Below are 19,441 nucleotides of genomic sequence, written 5' to 3' on the forward strand. Positions count from 1 at the left end.
CTAATAAAGCCGCTGTGTGTCGCAATTGATTGAGCCTCGATTGACGAAAAATATCGCGACCCAATTGCTGCACCATCATCGCCGTGTTTTCTAGAATAAACAAACTTCAAAATAACTTTCAACTCTAGGCCAAAGACTGAAAGCCAGAAAGAAAAGTCTCACGATGGGTTCAAGACCTAATTCAGCACTAAAGGTGGTCTTTGGCGCCATGACCATTGGAGATAAAGGTTTGTTGTATTTTATTCACCAAGGACGTGCATTTGTTGATTGCTATTCCAAGGCGCCACTCAAGCTCGCATTCATACCTTGGAGGAGAGTGCTGAGATTCTCGATGTATTCCAGCAATTTGGTCACTCGGAGATCGACACCGCCCGAGTGTACGGCGGAGGAAGTTCTGAGAGATTTCTTGGCCAGCTAGACTGGCAAAAGCGAGGTATTGTCATGGATACAAAACTATCGCCGTCCAATGACCAGTATGATCACACACCTGCTGGTCTTCGAAAAGGCCTTTTGGAAAGTCTGAAGGATCTCAAGACCGAAAAGGTGAGCTAAACAGAAAGAGCGCATCGTATATGCATTCTGAGAGGAACATCATTAGCTCACTCGTTTGGCAATAGGTTGATATGTGGTACTTACACGCGCCGGATCACAATACTCCATACGAAGACACTCTTCGTGAAGTCAACAAACTCTACGAGGAGGGTTACTTCAAACGCTTCGGAATCAGCAACTATTCTGCCTGGGAAACTGCCCTGCTCTGTGAAATCTGCATCCGCAACGGATGGAAGAAGCCCGATGTTTATCAAGGCGTGTACAATGGACTCCATCGAGCAGTAGAGCCCGAGCTCTTCCCCTGCCTTCGAAATTACGGGATCGCATTTTACCAGTATAACCCGTTGGCCGGAGGAATTCTCACAGACAAGTACAAGCTTGATTTCAAAGATCACGAAGAGGGCAGCCGCTTTGACCCCTCGAAAGAGCAAGGTGCCAACTACCGAAGCCGATACTGGAATGAGACATACTTCAAGGCCCTGGATGCTGTCAGGCCAGTAGCCGCCAAGCTTGGGATCCCCACCGCAGAGGCAGCTTTGAGATGGTCTGTTCACCACAGCTTGATGAAGAATGAGTATGGTGACGCGGTCATCATTGGAGCAAGCAGTGCCCAACAATTAAAAGAGAACTTGACAAGCTTGGAGAAGGGCCCGTTGCCGGATGAGCTAGTTGCGGCGTTTGATGAAGGATGGGCAGTGGCCAAGGCGGTTGCCAGACCGTACTTTCGCTAGTCAACAGCTCTGACGATTGTATCTGCATGAAGTGAATCCTTTGCTCAACTCACCGAGTATAGTCATCAAAGATTATGATTTTGTAATGCAGTGAGATAAAAGTCGCTGTTTATTAGAGTGTGAGACTGATGTCGCCGACTATAACAGATATTAGTAGTTCAATGTGTGCAACCAGTCACAATGCAGACTCCTTTCTACCGATGCTCCATCTCTTTCCAGATGTATATAACATTAGCCACGTACCTTTTTTACCCGTAGTTTTCTGATTACTTATGCCTTCGGTCTCGTATTCTTCACTCATGCGATGATCAGCGGGGTAGTCTGGCATTCACGGACAGTATGTAAGTTCACCATTGATGATGACCGTAAAGAGATGGCAATAAGTAGGCGTATTCAAACGTAGAAGGTACTCTAATCTATAAATGCTGTGCCCCATGGCCTCACATAGCCAGAAGGCTCTTCAGATTGCGGCAACCATGGAAGCAACAAAGCCATCGAGGGTTACATGCACTATACAGGAAGTTGTGATGCATTCCCTACTAAATCTAGGCCTCTCTGACTTATTCCTTGTCATCAACATTCATACTGAATGACTGTACCTTTGCCATTCCGTATACTTTGTTTACTGCTTAACTGCCATGACTGCATATGTAAGAGCTAAGGTCGGTGTTTCACACGATCGCTTAATTTTGGATCCCAGATCTTTTTTTCCGATCCGTCGGGATGTAACCCTGTTTGATCCATTGTAAAGACCATTGAAGACAGGAATAACAAGTTGTTTCTGCTAAAAAATATCTTTAGGCTAATTTGGTTCCTATTATTATGAATTTGTAGTAAATGGCAAGACATTGAAGCCCATATGACGTCGATCTCGTCCCCCCCGCAAGAGGCAACGTATCATGGAGCAGCTAGATGAAGATCAATTGGATATAAGAGACTCCAAGTGCAGTAGCAATTGAGAGACACTGGTGGTGAGAGCAAGTCTCATTTCACGGATTTACAACCCTATTGGGCTTCTTTAGTAAAAGCAAGATGGTGCGAACTTCAGTGGCCTCATTCATTGCGACCTTCCTAGGCCTCGTTGCAGGCGAAACAGTTCATCTGAATGTCGCCAGAAGTCCCCCAGCATCATCGAGCCCACCCGTCTCGCTTGACTTTCAGTCCTTTTCCATCGAGTTTGCGTTTCTAGTTGACTTCCAAGGTAGCATGTGACCATTTCTCTGCTGCTGGTAAAATACTCAACATTTCATTCAGGAAACAAATCACATCCAAACAGATTTACCAACAACCTCTTGGCCAACCTGAGAGCCTTCAATGGAGATGTGCCTCAGATTCTTCGGATTGGAGGAAATACTCAGTATGGCAGTCGAACTCTTGCTCGGAAGAAGACGATTGTTAACCTACCATGTTATCCAGGGACCATGTCACCTACATTCCGGACCAAAAAGAGCAGCTTAACAATTTTTGGGATCCATCTTACAATTCCGATCAGCCACGCAATACCTCCATTGGCCCAACCTTTTGGGAAGCATTTACCGCCATTGGGGGCACAAAGTACATCTTTGGGCTAAACTTTTACAAGAACGACTCTACGTATCTTGAGAATCTCCGGGGGCAAGTTTCACAATCTCTGTTGCAGATTCCTCCTGATCGGTTGCACTTGTTCGAAATAGGCAATGAAAATGATTACGGCGCGTTGTCTGGATTCCGACCCCCAACTTGGACCCAGCAGGATTGGGTTGAGGAATGGGTTGACCGGGCGCGAAATATTCAGACCCCAGCCAAGTCTCTGAGATTCTATGCCCCTTCAACATGCTGTTACAATATTACGACTCCTTATTCATTCTTCTCCCCATGGACGATATGGAATAGCACGTTCGACTATGACCGAGATGGGTGGATCTCAGAGGTGTCACAGCACGGGTGAGTTGCAGCCATTCTTGAATGGAATTTAATTATTGACAGAGATCTAGATACATCTCCTCAACTGGTCAGAACCCAACTCTACAAGGTATAGCATTCCACTCTGTCCTTATAGGCCATCTTTATTAACTGAGACCAGGCACTCTCATGAATCACACGAGCGTGGTAATCAATGGCACTGTTCATCAGTCTCTTTATAAACTCAATCATAATGCTGGTCGTGCTTATACACTGGGTGAGACGAACGGCGTCTCTGGTCAAGGGGCGTTTGGGGTTTCCGACGTCTTTGGCTCTGCGTTATTCATCCTTGACTATGAGCTCTACTATGCATCTTTTGTAAGTCAACGGGATCCCAAATTCTAGCAAGACAGCTCTAACCGAGTGAATAGGGAGTAAATCGCATGCATATGCACCAGGGAACGGCGTACCGCTACGGCGCCTGGATGCCAATTGCACAAAACGGCACAGGTCCATCGACGAATCCTCCTTACTACGGTCACGTTATGGTTTCCAAGTTCATCGGAGCCCACCCCAACACAAGGATCGACAACATTGATCTTCACAGCGATTTCTATTCCGCATACGCAGCATACGAAAATGGACGATTGGCCCGCGTTGTTCTTCTGAACCTGCATGAGTGGAACCCTTCAACCGATCAGGCCGAAGCCTCGAAGGCGCCGAGCACGACTTTTACTGTCAGCACCGGCCAACGGGAACTGAAATATGCCACTGTCGAGTTGATGACGGCTCCGGGCGCGCTCTCTGAAACAAACATCACGGTCGCCGGATTAAGTTACGATTATGACCTAGCTGAGGGAAAGCCGGTGAGAGTGGCGAAACAGTATGAGAGCGTGCTTCGCCCGAATAACAAGGGAGAGATTTCTGTTCCGGTGCGATACTCGCAAGCAGTGCTTTTGACGTTTAACTAGAAGTTGGACGTGGATTCATGCATGTGATCAAGGAGAGTTCATGAGAGTTGCGGTTACGGATCGCCCCGAAAATCGGTTCAATTACTCCGTAGAATCCACCTTAAAACCAAGGTGCCATACAAGTGAAAGGCACATTTGACCGTGTGCAAAGCCAAACATGCATCTGTATATGCTATGTAATCTGTGACTTCTCCAAAGCAAAGAGACAAAGTTGAATACGGGCACAGCCACCGTGACTTCAGAAGATATTCTCAACCAGTGCATGTTATCTCGCGCCCTTCTCCATCCAACTCCATCCAATGAAGGATCAATTGGTAATCGGCCACCAACAAACCTTTGCTCAACGGCCCACAATCCATCGGAGTTGCTGCGGGTTCGGCGTCAACTCACGCAATCAACGGCCTCTATTCGCCATCTGGGGAACCATTGATCCACCGGCGCTCTTAGCTAGACCTACGGAAGCCGGAAGCCAGAAGCCAGAAGCACACTTTTCTCAATCCGCCATTTCAGCTCAAGCAGTGAGCGTGAGCGACAACCAGACTCGCCAAGATTGGTTCGATCGAGAGGCGCTGCCGGTTCACAATGGCAACAGATGAGACCACACCGCTGCTTCCTGGCCGCAAGGCCTTGGTCTCGGTCAGCCAGAAGAGAAGCTTCAGAGACTCGCTCAGCGGCATCTTCACCAATGTCGAGAACCGCATTTTGGCGGCCGGGTTTCTAATCTGCGTCGCGTTTAGCTATACTCAGGTACCGTGAGTCTCACGCCTCTCGTTCACGGCCTCACAATTGTGATATCATGTCTTCAGTTCTCTTCAAAGTGTAGCCCATGCTTACATCCAGAGAGGCTCATGTATGTTTTCCATCTTATGGTATGCGACGAATTCTACGACCACAACCCTCCATTTGAAGGCCCCGGCCAGCGATGCAGTCGCGACGAAATCGCAGCGGGGACCGCCGCTCAATTCAGTATTCTGGGAATGAGCACGACACTTTGTGGTTAGTTTTGAATGTGCTCGCCTCGCCTTCGGCTGCACTCCTATGGTTATTATTTACACGAGCAGCATTGACACAAAGCTCCTGTAATCTCTAGGAACTCTCAATCTTTTTATTGCAGGATGGACTGTCAAAAAGATTGGCCCTCGCTCTGCTCTCATGATTCAGACTTTCGTGCCCGCTCTTCGAGTCCTTGCACAGATCCTCGGAGTCATGGCCGGCAAGCGAACAGGCATTCTGATCATCCAGGCCACGCAGCTTGTCACCATTATTGGCGGCCCAGCCGGCTACATTCTCATCACCAACATCTTTGTCAGTGAACTGGTTGAGCCTGCTCGGCGGACGGTTGTCTTTGGAAAGCTACAGGGAAGCATCATGCTCGGACAGAGTGTCGGGTATTTGGGTATGCATGCCTCCTCTTATAGATCATTATACCGCTAGCTAACTCTTTGACATTATAGCTGGCGGAATACTTGGAGACGCAATCGATATCCGAGCGCCCTTTGACATCGCCTTCATCACCTTTCTCATATCCTGCACCTACATACACTTTGCTCTCCCATACATTTCTCCAGAGTCCATGAGTAGCAAGAAGAAGCCCGGCCAGCAGGGCATTGCAGGCTTCTTCGCCCCGCTCAAGATTCTTGTTCCCCAGCGCGTCAGAACATCAAGCGGCGGCATCAAGAAGCACTACGGCGTCATCGTTCTCTGCGCCGGCATCTTCCTTGGAGTGGTAAGCGTAGCAGATCCTTTTACCTTACTCTTTCTCTTCGATACTGATCAGAGCTCTAAACAGCTCGCAACGGACTATGCCCCTATCCTAACCCAGTTGTATGCCACCGCGGCATTCGACTTTGATCAAGGAGACAATGGATGGCTCATGTTCGAATTCGCCTTTATGCGAAGCTTTTTCCTCATCGTCTTGTTCCCGTGTATCATCAACTTCGGACGTTACATGCTCAAGCGTAATTCCGACTCAAAGCCTGAAGACACAGACGATTCGTCTATTTCTACAGTGGATGATCAACTGCCTACTGAGCCTGGGGAATTTGACGCAACAACCGGTGAACAGGCGGATATCGAGCCAACAAGACCAGTCGCTTCAGAACACCACCACGAGGTTGGCCACTTTGACCTCATCTTCCTCCGATGGAGTCTTGTCGTCGACGGTGCACTCACCATTGTCGTTGCATTCGCCACCAAGAGATGGCATATTTATCTCGGTAAGCTCTCTGTGAATCAAAATAGATACACGTTCATCTGTAGTATTAACAGATTTCTATAGCCGCCTTTCTCCTCCCTTTCGGCTCCGGCTCTGCACCAGCAGCCAAAGGCGTCATCACCGATATGTGTTCAGAATCTCATCGCGCAGATGCCCTAAACGCCGTGACACTCGTAGAGAATATTGCCAGATTAACAACGCAGGGTCTATTTGGGTTAATCTTTTCGAGCCTGGCCAGTGTGGGCAAAGCGTATGCGACGTTTTACTGCAACGCGGTAAGTTTTCAAAAGACGTTCAATCCTTGTGAATGAGCTGGTTCTAATATGCGTCGCACCTCCAGGCAATCGCCGTGATTGGAATGACCGTGTTGTTATTTTCCAATTTCCCACCTCCGGGCAGTACGCTGATTGACGAAGAAAGTGAAAGAATAGATGAGAGTCGAAACGAGGGAGAGGATACATCATCGCCATGAGCATCATGGCACAATTTATGACTGCAGATAGACGAAGCTTTCATCGAGGATAAACATTAACACTAGGGCGTGTTTCACGTTATACACACACTACGCATTCCGCCAGGCCGCAAACATGGAACGGCTCATAAAAATGGCTTCAGTAGACGACTATAGAAAAGAATATACAGAATTCTAGCCTTTCAAGATTCAACCGTAAATGTGTGCATGCCTCCAGTAACATTGACGGTCACCCAGTCTTGAGTCTGGCCTGTAGATAGTGTAAGAGATGTTCCATCCATATATATCTTCGGCTTCTCCAGCCCCAATGTTGGAACACAGACCACCCCAGAAGACTCTTTAGGTGTTTCAGTCTCCAGCACAAACAGTAAACCGGATTGCGCATCCTTCCTCTCCCAGGAGATTCCAATCTTTCCCCCTGGAGTTGGCACGTCTCCTCTCGCCCATGTGAGCCCTCCTCCGTCTACTACGGGGCATATCTTCCACGTCTGAAAACCCGGCGTTTGGGGCTTCACTCCAAGTACATAGCTACTTAGCAAGGGAACAACTCCCGTTGACCAGCCATGTGCCATGGACGTAAAGCCACCCTCATAAGCAGTTCCATTTGGTCCAATGCCCTCCCACTGTGTGATGTAGGGATCATGAGTAGCCATCCATCCATACAACCTTCGAACCTCGTCAAAGGCAGATGAAGCTTTCCCAGGAGTAACAAATCGAGCGGCAATCTCGAAATAAGAGATGAAGGCGTAGACACGATCGTTGAACTGATCTCCAGGGCTCAGTATGCTGCTATCGTAGAACGCGTTTCCATACGCTTGTGACGTCGCATTTTGCCAGTAATCAAGTATCTCAGCTGCTGTTTCGTCATCCGTTATACCTGCAAGAATAGCAATGGCATTTCCATCCTGTGCATGGACATTGCAGAATGTGCCCGCTTCTCCTCCAGGACACGGTCCGCCATCGTAAAACGCACCAGCACTGCTGTCATAATTATGCTTCAGTAGCGCTTCTCCAACTTCGGCAGCTCTGGAAGACCACCTCGAGGCGTCGTCATTACGACCAAGGCTTTCAGCTAGCTGTGAGGCATATGACAAAGCGTGAGCGTACAAGGCATTGTAGTACGTTACCGGCCCTGATCGCGGCAGAAATGCGTAATCTCCATAGCCCATGTCCGCATTTTTGTCCAAAAGCCCTGTTGCATTATTCGTATTCGAGGGATAATATTCGTCAAGGACGCTGACGAGTGTATCCCAGTACGTTTGCGCATACGAGGTGTTGCCAGTGTACATGACAAGATCAACGCTGCTGACAACCCACCAAAGTGGATAATCGAACAGAGGCAAGGTGTAGTTATTTCTATGTGTAGTTTCTTAGTATATTTAGAAATCGGAGCCATTGGATACAACTTACATGCTCGCAGGAGGGATCCATCCATCAGTTCGCTGATGCAGCGCCAAGTCCTCCAAAACATTGCGCGTCGATTCAGTAAAATCATGAGACAAATATGAAGTCAATGCCGCAACAGCCAAATCGCCAACATACGGGTCTCTGTCTCGCTTGGCTCCGTCAAATAGAACTTGTTTGCCCTCCAGGGTTAGACTAGAAGCGCCTCTAGGCTCTGTCTCGTTTGCGAGAAACACGTCTGTGCCCATGTCTACCGTATACACTCCGTCGTACCACCATTGAGTAAGCTCATCATCTGAACATTCAAACCACCCGGTGAAGGTATCTGGTGTTCCGAGAAATGCGGACCATTCGAGGCTCAGGCCCGAGATGGAAACGGAACCAAACGAGGATGTGTATGGTGCGTCCGATGGCAAGGCTTCGAGCCATATTTTCACATAACGGAAGCCGTGAAGCCCATCTGAACAAACCTTGGTGTCATCTTCACAACCATGAACGTCTGTCCAGGTGTAGTTTGTGTTCTTGACAGCTACCTATCATTGAAAGGGTTGAAGATGAGCAATTCTGACACCTGGCGACATAAACACAGACTTGAAGCTTACCTGGTCCGTTCCATTGGTCAGTTTCTCATTCTACTCCGATGTGTAAGTCTTTTGATCCCGACAAAGAAGTATCCGATCTTGAACATACCCCGCTAGCATTGTCGGACCGTGTAAAATCACTCCGATTCGTAAGATACTCCATCGTCTCAGAAAACGCCAATCTCAACCCGGGCAGTCCAGCAGATGTATTTTGTGATCCGGCAAGTTCGAGGCTCAAGATACCGACCACGTTTTGCCCAAAATCCACCACTACTGTTGGCAGCAGGTCGTTTTCGTCGCCTCGACTCAACACTGTCGGGCCTTGGCGGTTAATCAAGCCATTGGGGTTGGAGACATTCCCAATTGTGCTACCTGATACAATGCCAATTGGTTTAACGACATTCGAAACAGGAGATCTGACAAATCGATGCCAGCTTGTCTTTGTATCGGTTGCGCCAGATCGTACACCGCCTAATAGCACAAGACCAGCATAAAGAACAAAAAACGTGTTAAAGACCATGGTGAAGATGAGAAGATGAGTAAACATCCATTGAGAGGTGCCACAACTATTGTCTTAATGTCTCATGAACAACTCAATTTATAGTAAATAATAGCATCAATAAGAAAATTTGAGACTATGACAACACCAGCCGTACATAGCCAACTTTACAACAACCCCATCGGCAATTTCGCGTCATTCGCCCCCGAGTGTAACCCTGTCGAGAGACTGCATGCGGGGTCAGATGTACGATCTGTCGTTCCCCGCGACGAGGCGAACATCGCCGATTGATCTCCAAGCATGCGGTAATTATTCCAATGAATGGCTTTCTAGAGCCTAAGTTGGCCATACGACATGCCGAGTCTCCAATTTCGAATAGTGGTGATGCAGAGATATAGGAATAGTGTAGCTATAGTTGCAGGCGCTAGTAGAGCAGGATACCCAATAGATGGAAGATATTTGACTTTATGAAGTTATGATATGCTAGGGATATCGAATAACCACTCTCTCATTTTATGACTCGCATTAATTATTCTCAAGCTGAATATGAATTTCAGTGCGCTGGTTCATTATTGCCTCTATAAGTGTGTTGTTTTTTGACTTGGCGTGATTACTTATACATGAACGGACAAATACCTGTCTAGAGACATCGCTTCCTAAGCATGAATTGGCTAGTCTCAGATATCTACAAATCTGAATAGAAGTAGATAGATAACTCTCTCTTATATATCTTATTGATTATAGCGTATATCTCACAAGAAACGACCATTGTACAAGATAGCCCTAATATGCTTGTTCAGTTTTGGTACGAACTACTTGGGGAATTACGAAGTGTGATTCAGCATTACTTCAATTGTTCACGATCATAGATGAATTGCGAAATAAACTGAAACATGTGGGTTTGAAGGTGAAACATAACTTTGCGAGGTCATATACAGTAACCAACCGTGTGGGAATAAATACAAAGAGTTCAAGCACAATAAACCGGGATCATGCTTCCTCCTTTGACTTCTCATTCAACATTGTTGTTGCTTCCCAGATATGCCCATCCAAGTCCTCGAAGCTTCTCGTATATAGTCCCAAATCTTTCCCATACTCCTTCATTTCAAAAGGGTCTTTCTTGCCACCCGCCTTTTCAGCCTTTTCCAGGAACCCATCTACGTCTTCCTTATTCGGCACACCCAGGGTGTATATGGCGCCAGTGGCCTTCTTTGCGTGTACAATTTCTGAACCACGGCGAATGAATTCCTCAAACCTCGATGTAGAGTGTATCATGAGGCAGATATTGGCGTTGGACTTGTAAGGGAAGCGGAATGCCGCGGTGTTGGCGTCCGAGTAATCATCAAGAGGGGTGAAGGAAAGAGACTTATAAAAGTCGGTGGAGGAGCTGAGAGATGCGACTGGAAGGGAGACGAAGAATGATGGTGGCTTAGCAGTTGACATTGTTTATTCTGTCGATATCCAAGATGATAATATCTGTGAGTTCTGTGGAATGTGAGTTGTGCTGGAGTTGAAAAGACTATCCAGCCGCAGTTATCGCCATCCAATTTTAAAATTAAACTACGTTGTTTTTTTCAACTATCATAATGACATAAAGCCATCATCATCGAGATGCCCAAGTCTCACTGTGCCCGGCGCTAGAGCCAGCTCAATAGTCATCAGATGAACGGATATCGAAACTTTGTTTCTCCAAGCTATCGCGCTAATGACAACTTTTTGCCCTCCTAAGAATCGTAAGTGTTAAGTGAAGAGGCGAACAGGGATCGCCGTGCGTTGGCTCCAGCGGTGTTAGCACGGAATGATTTAGCCAGCTTCTAGACGACTGTATGCAGCTGCTCAGAGCCCAGCAGTGGGTTGTTTCTGGCCAACTGGAAGTATAGAAAGGCCAATAAGAGCTTCTCACGCCAGTTCACAAGATGGCCCTATCAGCACGGCTCATTATCGCACGCTGCTGATACTATTGCTGATGCTTCAGAAACTCTTGTGTCATCCTAGCAGGTTTCAGAATATGACATTTATATGGAGTCGATGCCTTGCACACCGCTTATATGTAAGCAGCAGTCCGAGCCAAACTTGGTGGCAAACTGGACGCTGTTGGGGCGTTCAGTAATTGCCAGCAGGCATATAAATTTCAGTGCGTACTTTCATCTCATGAGTAGTTGTTTTATACCGAAAAAAGGAGCTCACATATCGCCTGGGAGGAGAACACCACAGGATAACTTGGGAGGTTTCAAGCAAGGTGAGGTGCTCCGGAGGAACATAAACGGGAGATAAAACCCTAATAAACCGTCGGGACTGATTTGCAAAGGCATCAAGACATATTATTTCCCAGCTCCTGGACCAATCAGAACAATTTGTTCATTTCTCCCTAAAGGCCGCTGTCTGCAAAGACGCAATTTGATGACTGCAGTTGGCAAAATGTTGAGGATCATCGTCACTATGAGTACCGCAACCCCGGTTCGCTTATTGTATTTGCGATGCTATTGTTGAAACATTTACGACCTTGCCATACCACGAAACATGTCACTGTGTTATCCTGCTCTCCCAGATAGATTAAACTATACCGAATAACCGGCATGGCATACAAATAAATACCCATAATTTCCCACAGCGGGTGGTAGTGGTGAAACCCGTACAAATTGTAACCCCCATTGGCCATCCCTTGTTTTAGCTTCCTCCCTTCGGGCCGTTTCCATCGTCTATTCTGTGCCTGAATGAGCATCTGTCACCCGCAGGCAGATCGCATCTGGACCGCGTCGGCAGTTGATTAGTCAATCATCCTGTCATGTAATGTTACTTCGTGCTCCGTCGTATGCTTCATATAATCGGAGTTTAGGGACACGAGCCTACGGATAATAGTCAATTGGTGTTAATTGAAGGCTCAATTGGCGTTTGTGGTGATGAGAGACGCAGCTAATACCCTGCGTCTGCATGCCTGAACAGCAGGCGAAAGACAATTGGGACAAGATCGCCATACGAGCTGCCTGTTTGTGCCTAAGCGGTCGATGGAGATCTGTGGTGGGACTGAAACAAGAAGTAATCAGAGCCCAACGTTTGACACCGCTTCACTCGTGCCATCTTGCGATCGGACCCGGAAATCTCTCCGTGGGGGGTTCAAGACAGGAATCTCAGTCGAACTAGTAGAGTATATATACCAGGTCTTACACGCTGCTCCATAGCCTTGCATTGAAGTGAGCAGGGAGTTTCAAGCCAAAGTTTACTTCACGGCCATCTCATATCCGTTCACCATGAAGGCATCTCTGTCGTGGCTCCTCTACGCCACTGCGGCATCAGCTTCGTCGCACAATTCACACCCACACCCTGCCAGAGCAGCGGCGGCCATCGATGCCTCCACCATCCAAGGCAAATGGCTCTACGGCTACCAGGGCTGGTTCCGTAAACCGGGTGCCGGCGTCAACAACCACTGGTCTGCCGATGGCAACACCCCAGGACCCAACAACAGTATGAAGATGCTCTTCTTTAAGACAAGACTGATGTAATGACAATTTTCATGTGACTTACACTATCGTAGTTGAGATCGACTTTATCCCGGATGTGAGCCAGTATCCGGCCAACTGCCTTTTCAACACCGGCCTCACGCTGCCAAACGGCCAGCCCGCCAAGTTCTACGACGCAACCTGTGACGGCGTTGTCGATCTGCACTTCAAGTGGATGCAGCAGTACGGCATTGACGGTGTAATTGTTCAGAGATTCCTTGGGTCCATCAACGATCAGTCATTCATTACTGTTAGTCCATGATAACACACAAGCCCCTCTCAGAGATCAACATCTGACTACAATTCAGATCCTCAACCAGGTCAAGGCAGCGGCTGAAAAGTATGGCCGCGGTTTCATCGTCGAGTACGACGTCTCCGGCGGCGACTCTTCCCAGGGCAGCGTCGCCAACCAAGTCCTCAACGACTACAACTCCAAGATCAAGCCCTACACCACGTCGTCGGCCTACATCCACCAGAACGGAAAGCCCGTCACCATGGTCTTCGGCATCGGTTTCCAGGGAATGAAGACCAGCGCTGCCGACAGCCTCAACATTGCAAACCAGCTCAAGAACGCCGGCCTGTACGTCGGCTTTGGCGTGCCTGAGCAGTGGGCCGGCGATGTCAACAGCAACTCTGGCTTCGTCCAGGCTTACAAGGCGGCAGACTTTATCAGCCCTTGGACTGTTGGTGGTTACTCCGCTGCCGGCTACCAGGGCTTCCACTCTTCTGTCCAAGTCCAAGACTCACAGCTGCTGCAATCCCTCGGAAAGAAGTACGCCCCCGTCATCTTCCCCGGAACCTCTGCCTACCACATCAACGGCGGCACCAACCCGTCTGCATTCGACTACTTCCCGCGCAACAACGGCTCGTTCTTCTCGGCCCAGGCTGATGCGCTTACTTCCATGGCCATCAAGCCTCTGTTCATCTTCAACGCCATGTTTGACGAAGTCAACGAAGGTAAGTTTCTTCAGAATGTTCATGTTTCAAACTACAGCCACCTAACAAGTCTTTCATTCAGGCACCCAGAGCATGCCCGCGCTCAAGGTCAACCAACTGCCCACCAACCAGAAGTTTGTTGGCGTCGACAACAACTTCCCCGACACCAGCTTCTATCTGTCGCTGGGTGGTCAGAAGGCAGCCGCTTTCCACGCCGCGGCTCAATAGTCGACTGCAAGGAATATCTAGACATAAATAATGCCTTTTGCTTTTTGTCTAGACCATAAATAACAAAAGAAAGTGAAATCATCATCCGAAAACGCTTTAAATGTGATGTTCACGTATGAGGGAAGTCAGAAGAGAAACAGCAGGCCAAAATTTACACAAGTCTCACAGTGAATATATGTATATCTACAAACAAGATTCCAACAAGCCATCACCCAATGCAGGTTTCCATCTTACTTGTTACTCTTCCTCCCACGCTGTTACACAATGATCCCCGATTGGCCCAAAATGGAAATGACAACTTGATAAGACTGTATATATATACATCAAGTTTCGGGATCCAGTTCATGCTGTCAACCACCAATTAGAACCCTCATCACCTAATTTCCTTCCAACAGCCAGTCGACGTTTTCAGTGTATGCTTTCTGCAGCCATACCCAAAGATGACCGTACACCGCAATACATCATCGTCCCCAACGGAAGCAACAAGCATTCCTCTCACCCCCCTTCTAACCCACAACAGATCTTGTCAACACTCGATATACGCCTCACCCGTACAAGCTAGCCATACAACAACTCCCGTAAATAGACATCTACATTAGCCATCATAGCTCAACCTGCACAGCTACACAAACACCAAAATGGGAATAGTAACCAGTCTGGCAGGTGTCCAATCCAGGGATCATTCCGCCCGACATCCGGTCACCTCGGAATCGATCAAGCCTCCAAAACGCCAACTGACCCAATCACCACACGGCAAGCCCACGTTACATCGAAAGCTTTTTCTACGCCATAAGCACGTAATGACAAGCCAAACTGGCATTTCGCAAGCGTAGCCGGGCGCACATGTTGCTCCCGAAAATAGCAGAACTTGTCTTATTCCGACAATTTTAAACTCAGCCCCGGGCTGAGGGGGAATACGCTTTTTGCCCATTCGCAAGATACGAAAAGTAGATCTACGCGGAAACAGGAAAGCTTGATGGGGATTGGCATTTGTAGATGGTAAAACTACTTACTAGACCAAGTTTGAGCCCTCTGGATGATCATTGTTTCATGCCCTCTTCTACCCGAACGCCGAAACAAAGCCCTCACCCAGACCGAGCCATATCCAAACACACCCCATCGTATCCATATCAACCAGGCAGGCAAAGCCAGCAACAGCGAGGGAAAAAACCTCCTTCACCTTGACATCACTCTACTCATTAGCCTCACCAAGGTGAAAACGCGAATAATATGGAGCCGTGGAAGGTCACTAAGGCTTGACACTAGACAGTTAGTTCGAGTTGCTAGAGCCGCCGTTCCGAAACCTTCTATACTCGCGAACTCCGGTGGCGTGGAGCCGCAAGTTTCACCAACTTGTTGGAGAAGAGAGAAGAAAAAATTTACTTAGCTTTGCGCCATTTTGTTTTCTCTCGTATCGTATTGGGTGGTGAGGGTGTGTAAGATCGTGAAAGCTCCCCCAGAGTCAAGTCCAGTGTTAGAGTGCGAAGAGAAGCTCTCTTCAGACTGTATAACTTTTTTGTTTTCAGGGAACGATTTTGAAACATCACAAGTTGCAATTGAAAGAGACGCAGAAAGAAGTATTTTAAAAAACGTAACACATTAGCGAGATATGAAAAGTCTATAGTAACTAAATATATAAGTTTATACTAGGTTTTAAATTAAGTTAGCGACTGGGGGAATCAAAAGGTTAACAATGCATCCACGGCTGGAGAACTTCTTCTATCGTTCTGTCTCCCTCCCATCCGACTTGTTGTAGCAACGTGATGGTTCTGCAACAGGCATATATAGGATATGTATATATAACCAAAAAAAGCAGAAGAACATGTTAAACTAGTAGTTTGGCTTCGCTCTTCCCCACAAAAGAATCTTGGTCCCCTTGACCAACCTTTCTTTTCCCCAAGATCACCAATAATAAGATTTTTTGGCTTCGCAGGCGAGTAGTTTCCGTAAGACCATGATTAAGTTGTTCAGGGTGATAAGAGGAAGTCAAAACGGAGTACTCTTGTCCTCTCGGCCTGGTAAACATCCACGACATTAAATTACCCGTTTACTCATCCTCGTTGTCAATAGCCTTGTCAGTGAGGAGGTATCGGCTGACACCGGTAGTCTCGTCTCTCTCGTGCTCAATGGCGAGCTTCTGGAGAGCAGTGATGACGTTCTCAACAATGGTATCCTTGCGCTTGCGGTCCTTGCGGCCAAGGTCGTTGAGCCAGGGGATCTTGTTGAGGATGAAGTAGACGATGGCAATGAAGATGGTGACACCGAAAGAGTACAGCCAGACAATGACGACGGTGACAATGTCGGTCCAACCATCGTGGCGCTGGATGGCAAGGTCAACAGGGTTGTCGATCTCGGGGGCACCAGACAGCCAGCCGAAGAGGGCGAAGAGAGTGGCCATGATGTCGACACCGAGAATGGCGCCGACGAGCTGCCAAGAGGGCCAGGTCCTGCCACCACGGGTAACGAAGATGAGCCAGTTCTCAGTAAGGGCGACCTCGAGGAAGAGAATCTCCTGGACAGAGCCAAAGTTCTGGATGATACCACCGTTGGGCAGGTACATGGTTCCACGGAGGACCCAGGTACCGAGGGCGAGCAGGACACCGAGGACGACGGAGATGACCCAGATCTTGGGCAGCTGCCACTCGACGGGACGGGGCTCGTAGTGGGCATTGTCGTAGGCGACGGCGACGGTGGCCAAATCAGCGAACAGGGCAAGGAAGACGATGAGGTCGACGCGGATGGTCTCGTTGATGATGATCATGGACAGGGTCAGGTAGATCTCGAGGTGGAGACACAGAGCGATACGGTACTGGACGTAGGCCTTCATGCGCTGGAAGATCTGGCGAGAGGTCTTGATGGCCAGGACGATGGTGCTGAGACCGGGGGCAAGGAAGACGATGTCGGCAGCGGCCTGGGCAGCCTCGGTGGAACCCTCGACGGCGATACCGCAGTCAGCCTTCTTCAAAGAGGGGGCGTCGTTGACACCGTCACCAGTCATGGCAGTAAGGTGACCACGCTGCTGGAGCATCTCGACGACACGGTACTTGTGCTCGGGGAAAACCTCAGCGAAACCGTCGGCGCGCTCGACAAAGTCGTGCTGGACGCTGCCGGCAAGACCACCGTGGATGAGCTTCTCAGAGTTGTAGACCTTGGTACCGAGAGCAAGCATACGGCAAGTCTCCTTGGCAATGGCAATGGCATCACCGGTCAACATCTTGACGGGAACACCGAGCTGGGAAGCCTCGAGGATGGTCTGGGCGGTATCCTCACGAGGGGGGTCGAACATGGACAGGAGACCAAGGAGAACCCAGTCCTCGTCGTTCTTCTTGTAGCAGACACCGAGAGATCGGAAACCACGGCGGGCAAACTCACGATCCTTCTCGCGGTACTGGGAGGCGAGCTCGTCGTTGGGGTTGGCAAGCTTGAGAATGGCCTTGGGGGCACCCTTGGCGCAGATGAACTTGTCCTTGCCGAGACGGCACTCGGCGGTGATGCGCTTGGAGACGGGGTCGAAGGGAGTGAACTTCTCGGTGACCCAGCCCTGCTGAAGGATCTCGCGAGCCTTGGGGTAGCGCTTGAGGGTCAGGATGGTGACCTTGTCGATGGGGTCGAGGGTCTTGAGGTTGTGGGAAGAGGCAAGGGCGGCGACGGCCATCATCCAGTTGACATCCTCACCCTCGCAGACGTAGGGGTCACGGATGGACAGCTTGTTGGCAGTGAGGGTACCGGTCTTGTCAGAGCAGAGAATGTCGACACCAGCAAGAGACTCGATGGCGGTGAGCTTCTGGACAATGGCCTTTTGCTTGGCGAGGTAGGCGGCGCCGACGGCGAGGGTGGTGGTGGTGACGACGGGGAGACCGACGGGGACACCAACGATGAGGAGGACAAGGGCATAGTGAAGCAGGTTCTGGGAGCCAGGCTCGGCGATCTTGAGGTGGTGGAAGAAGCCACCGATCCAGGCGGCGAGAATCCAGAACATGACGAGAACGAGCAAGCTGGTACCGATGTTGTCCATGACGGCCTTGAAGTGGCCCTGGTCCTTGGCACCCTGGACGAGATCGGCAGTCTTGCCGACGAAGGAGTCCTTGGCGGTAGCAGTGACGACGGCATAGGCCTTTCCGCGCTTGCAGCCGGTGGTGTAGTAGGCGACATCACCGAGGTACTTGTCGACGGCGAGAGACTCACCGGTGATGGCGGACTGGTCGACGGCAACGAGGGGAGTGGCACGGTGGTTGGCCAGGGCGCTCTCCTGGTTCTTCTCATCCTCTTCTTCATCCTCGTCGTCGGAGCTGCCCAGCTTGCCCTCGGCACGGAGCTGCTTGAAGACCTCGAAGTCCTCGGGACGAGTGTAGTCGCAGATCAGGAGAACGTCAGAGGCGACGGTGTCACCTTCTTGGACAATGAGCTGTTGAGAAGGAATCAATTAGCTTATCGTCACGATGGAAGTCAAAGTGAGTGTGGCTGCGGCTTACAATATCACCGGGAACGAGCTCACGAGCGAGAATGTTCTGCTCCTGGCCGTCACGAACAACGGTACAGCGCATGGCAATGTTGCCCTTGAGAGAGGCGACGATATCGGCGGCAGACTTTTCCTGGTAGAAGGCGACGAAGGCGTTGAGCAGCAAGATACCGCAGATGACACCGAAATCGATCCAGTCACCCAGACCGACGGCCAACAGAGCAGCAACTTCCATGACTGTATAGAGGACATGCTTGTTAGCTCACTGAAACACATGCAACCAGCTCAATCGAATCTCAACTCACCATATAGAATAGGACCAGTAAAGAAACCCAAGAACTTGGCAAACATGTTCTCCTTCTCGGCGCTCAGCTCGTTCCAGCCAGCCCACTTTCGTCGCTCATCAACCTCATTGATACGGATACCAGTGCGGATGTCGGTATCCAGCCAGGCGTCGGGCACAACCCGCTTGGCAGGCTCGGCACCGTCAATCACGTCGGGGCCAGACGTCTTCCAAAACTGCCACCACTTGACATCACGACGGTCCTTGTCGTTGTCGTCGCCGCTGCGGGAGCCCTCGCGATAGGTGCTAATGTATCGCTCCAGAGCGGCGTATTCTGGAAGGTTGTCTCCCTCGGGGGGAGCGACGGTGCTGCCAGAGTGGTCCTCACGACCACCGGCTTCCACGTCGTCCTCCCCAGGGGAGCCCTTTCGTCGATGAAAGACAGACATTGTTGTGAAGAATTGCGCCCTCGAAGCAGCCGCGAAACTGGCAATTGAAAAGACGCAACAAGTCGCAACTGGGCAGGAAGGGAGAGAGAAAAAGTTCATCCACCGAGGCGGCTTGCCAGAGATATTTATTCCAACCCGTACGAGTAGTCTCTTGGGGGGACCACCCTGGTCCGGCCCAATGCCGTGGTTCCTTTTTTTTTTCTTTTTGTCTGGTTTTTTTTTTCTCTCTCTCTCTCTCTACTCGTACCCTCCTTCGATGATACGCCAGAACGCCAGAGAGTCT

At 49.4% G+C, this 19,441-nt stretch overlaps 7 protein-coding genes across 7 annotated transcripts; 4 read left to right on the plus strand and 3 right to left on the minus strand.

Annotated features, from left to right (window-relative positions):
• Positions 1–163: 163 nt before the first annotated feature.
• Triagg1_4240 (uncharacterized protein) lies at positions 164–1,283 on the plus strand (the record flags this gene model as incomplete). The annotated part of the gene is made up of 3 exons (XM_062898622.1): positions 164–227; positions 281–543; positions 618–1,283. The coding sequence occupies 3 exons, from the start codon at positions 164–166 to the stop codon at positions 1,281–1,283; spliced, it is 993 nt and encodes a 330-aa protein (XP_062756747.1).
• Positions 1,284–2,315: 1,032 nt separating this feature from the next.
• On the plus strand, positions 2,316–4,135 carry Triagg1_4241 (CAZyme family GH79; the record flags this gene model as incomplete). Its single annotated transcript, XM_062898623.1, has 6 exons — positions 2,316–2,484; positions 2,538–2,640; positions 2,700–3,206; positions 3,257–3,294; positions 3,346–3,542; positions 3,596–4,135. 6 exons carry the CDS (start codon positions 2,316–2,318, stop codon positions 4,133–4,135), a joined length of 1,554 nt encoding a protein of 517 aa, XP_062756748.1.
• A 582-nt stretch (positions 4,136–4,717) lies between these two features.
• On the plus strand, positions 4,718–6,822 carry Triagg1_4242 (uncharacterized protein; the record flags this gene model as incomplete). Its single annotated transcript, XM_062898624.1, has 7 exons — positions 4,718–4,887; positions 4,959–5,131; positions 5,250–5,531; positions 5,590–5,861; positions 5,925–6,351; positions 6,414–6,625; positions 6,691–6,822. The coding sequence occupies 7 exons, from the start codon at positions 4,718–4,720 to the stop codon at positions 6,820–6,822; spliced, it is 1,668 nt and encodes a 555-aa protein (XP_062756749.1).
• A 182-nt stretch (positions 6,823–7,004) lies between these two features.
• Positions 7,005–9,327, minus strand: Triagg1_4243 (CAZyme family GH78; the record flags this gene model as incomplete). Its single annotated transcript, XM_062898625.1, has 4 exons — positions 7,005–8,178; positions 8,233–8,759; positions 8,829–8,858; positions 8,917–9,327. 4 exons carry the CDS (start codon positions 9,325–9,327, stop codon positions 7,005–7,007), a joined length of 2,142 nt encoding a protein of 713 aa, XP_062756750.1.
• Positions 9,328–10,296: 969 nt separating this feature from the next.
• Positions 10,297–10,749, minus strand: Triagg1_4244 (uncharacterized protein; the record flags this gene model as incomplete). Its single annotated transcript, XM_062898626.1, has 1 exon — positions 10,297–10,749. One exon carries the CDS (start codon positions 10,747–10,749, stop codon positions 10,297–10,299), a length of 453 nt encoding a protein of 150 aa, XP_062756751.1.
• A 1,805-nt stretch (positions 10,750–12,554) lies between these two features.
• Positions 12,555–13,967, plus strand: Triagg1_4245 (uncharacterized protein; the record flags this gene model as incomplete). The annotated part of the gene is made up of 4 exons (XM_062898627.1): positions 12,555–12,768; positions 12,839–13,053; positions 13,112–13,760; positions 13,822–13,967. 4 exons carry the CDS (start codon positions 12,555–12,557, stop codon positions 13,965–13,967), a joined length of 1,224 nt encoding a protein of 407 aa, XP_062756752.1.
• Positions 13,968–16,014: 2,047 nt separating this feature from the next.
• Triagg1_4246 (uncharacterized protein) lies at positions 16,015–19,158 on the minus strand (the record flags this gene model as incomplete). Its single annotated transcript, XM_062898628.1, has 3 exons — positions 16,015–18,372; positions 18,440–18,663; positions 18,732–19,158. The coding sequence occupies 3 exons, from the start codon at positions 19,156–19,158 to the stop codon at positions 16,015–16,017; spliced, it is 3,009 nt and encodes a 1,002-aa protein (XP_062756753.1).
• Between the last annotated feature and the right edge of the window lie 283 nt (positions 19,159–19,441).

This window comes from Trichoderma aggressivum (assembly GCF_033847375.1).
Source record: "Trichoderma aggressivum f. europaeum strain CBS 100526 chromosome Unknown scaffold_013, whole genome shotgun sequence".
Lineage (NCBI taxonomy): Eukaryota > Fungi > Ascomycota > Sordariomycetes > Hypocreales > Hypocreaceae > Trichoderma > Trichoderma aggressivum.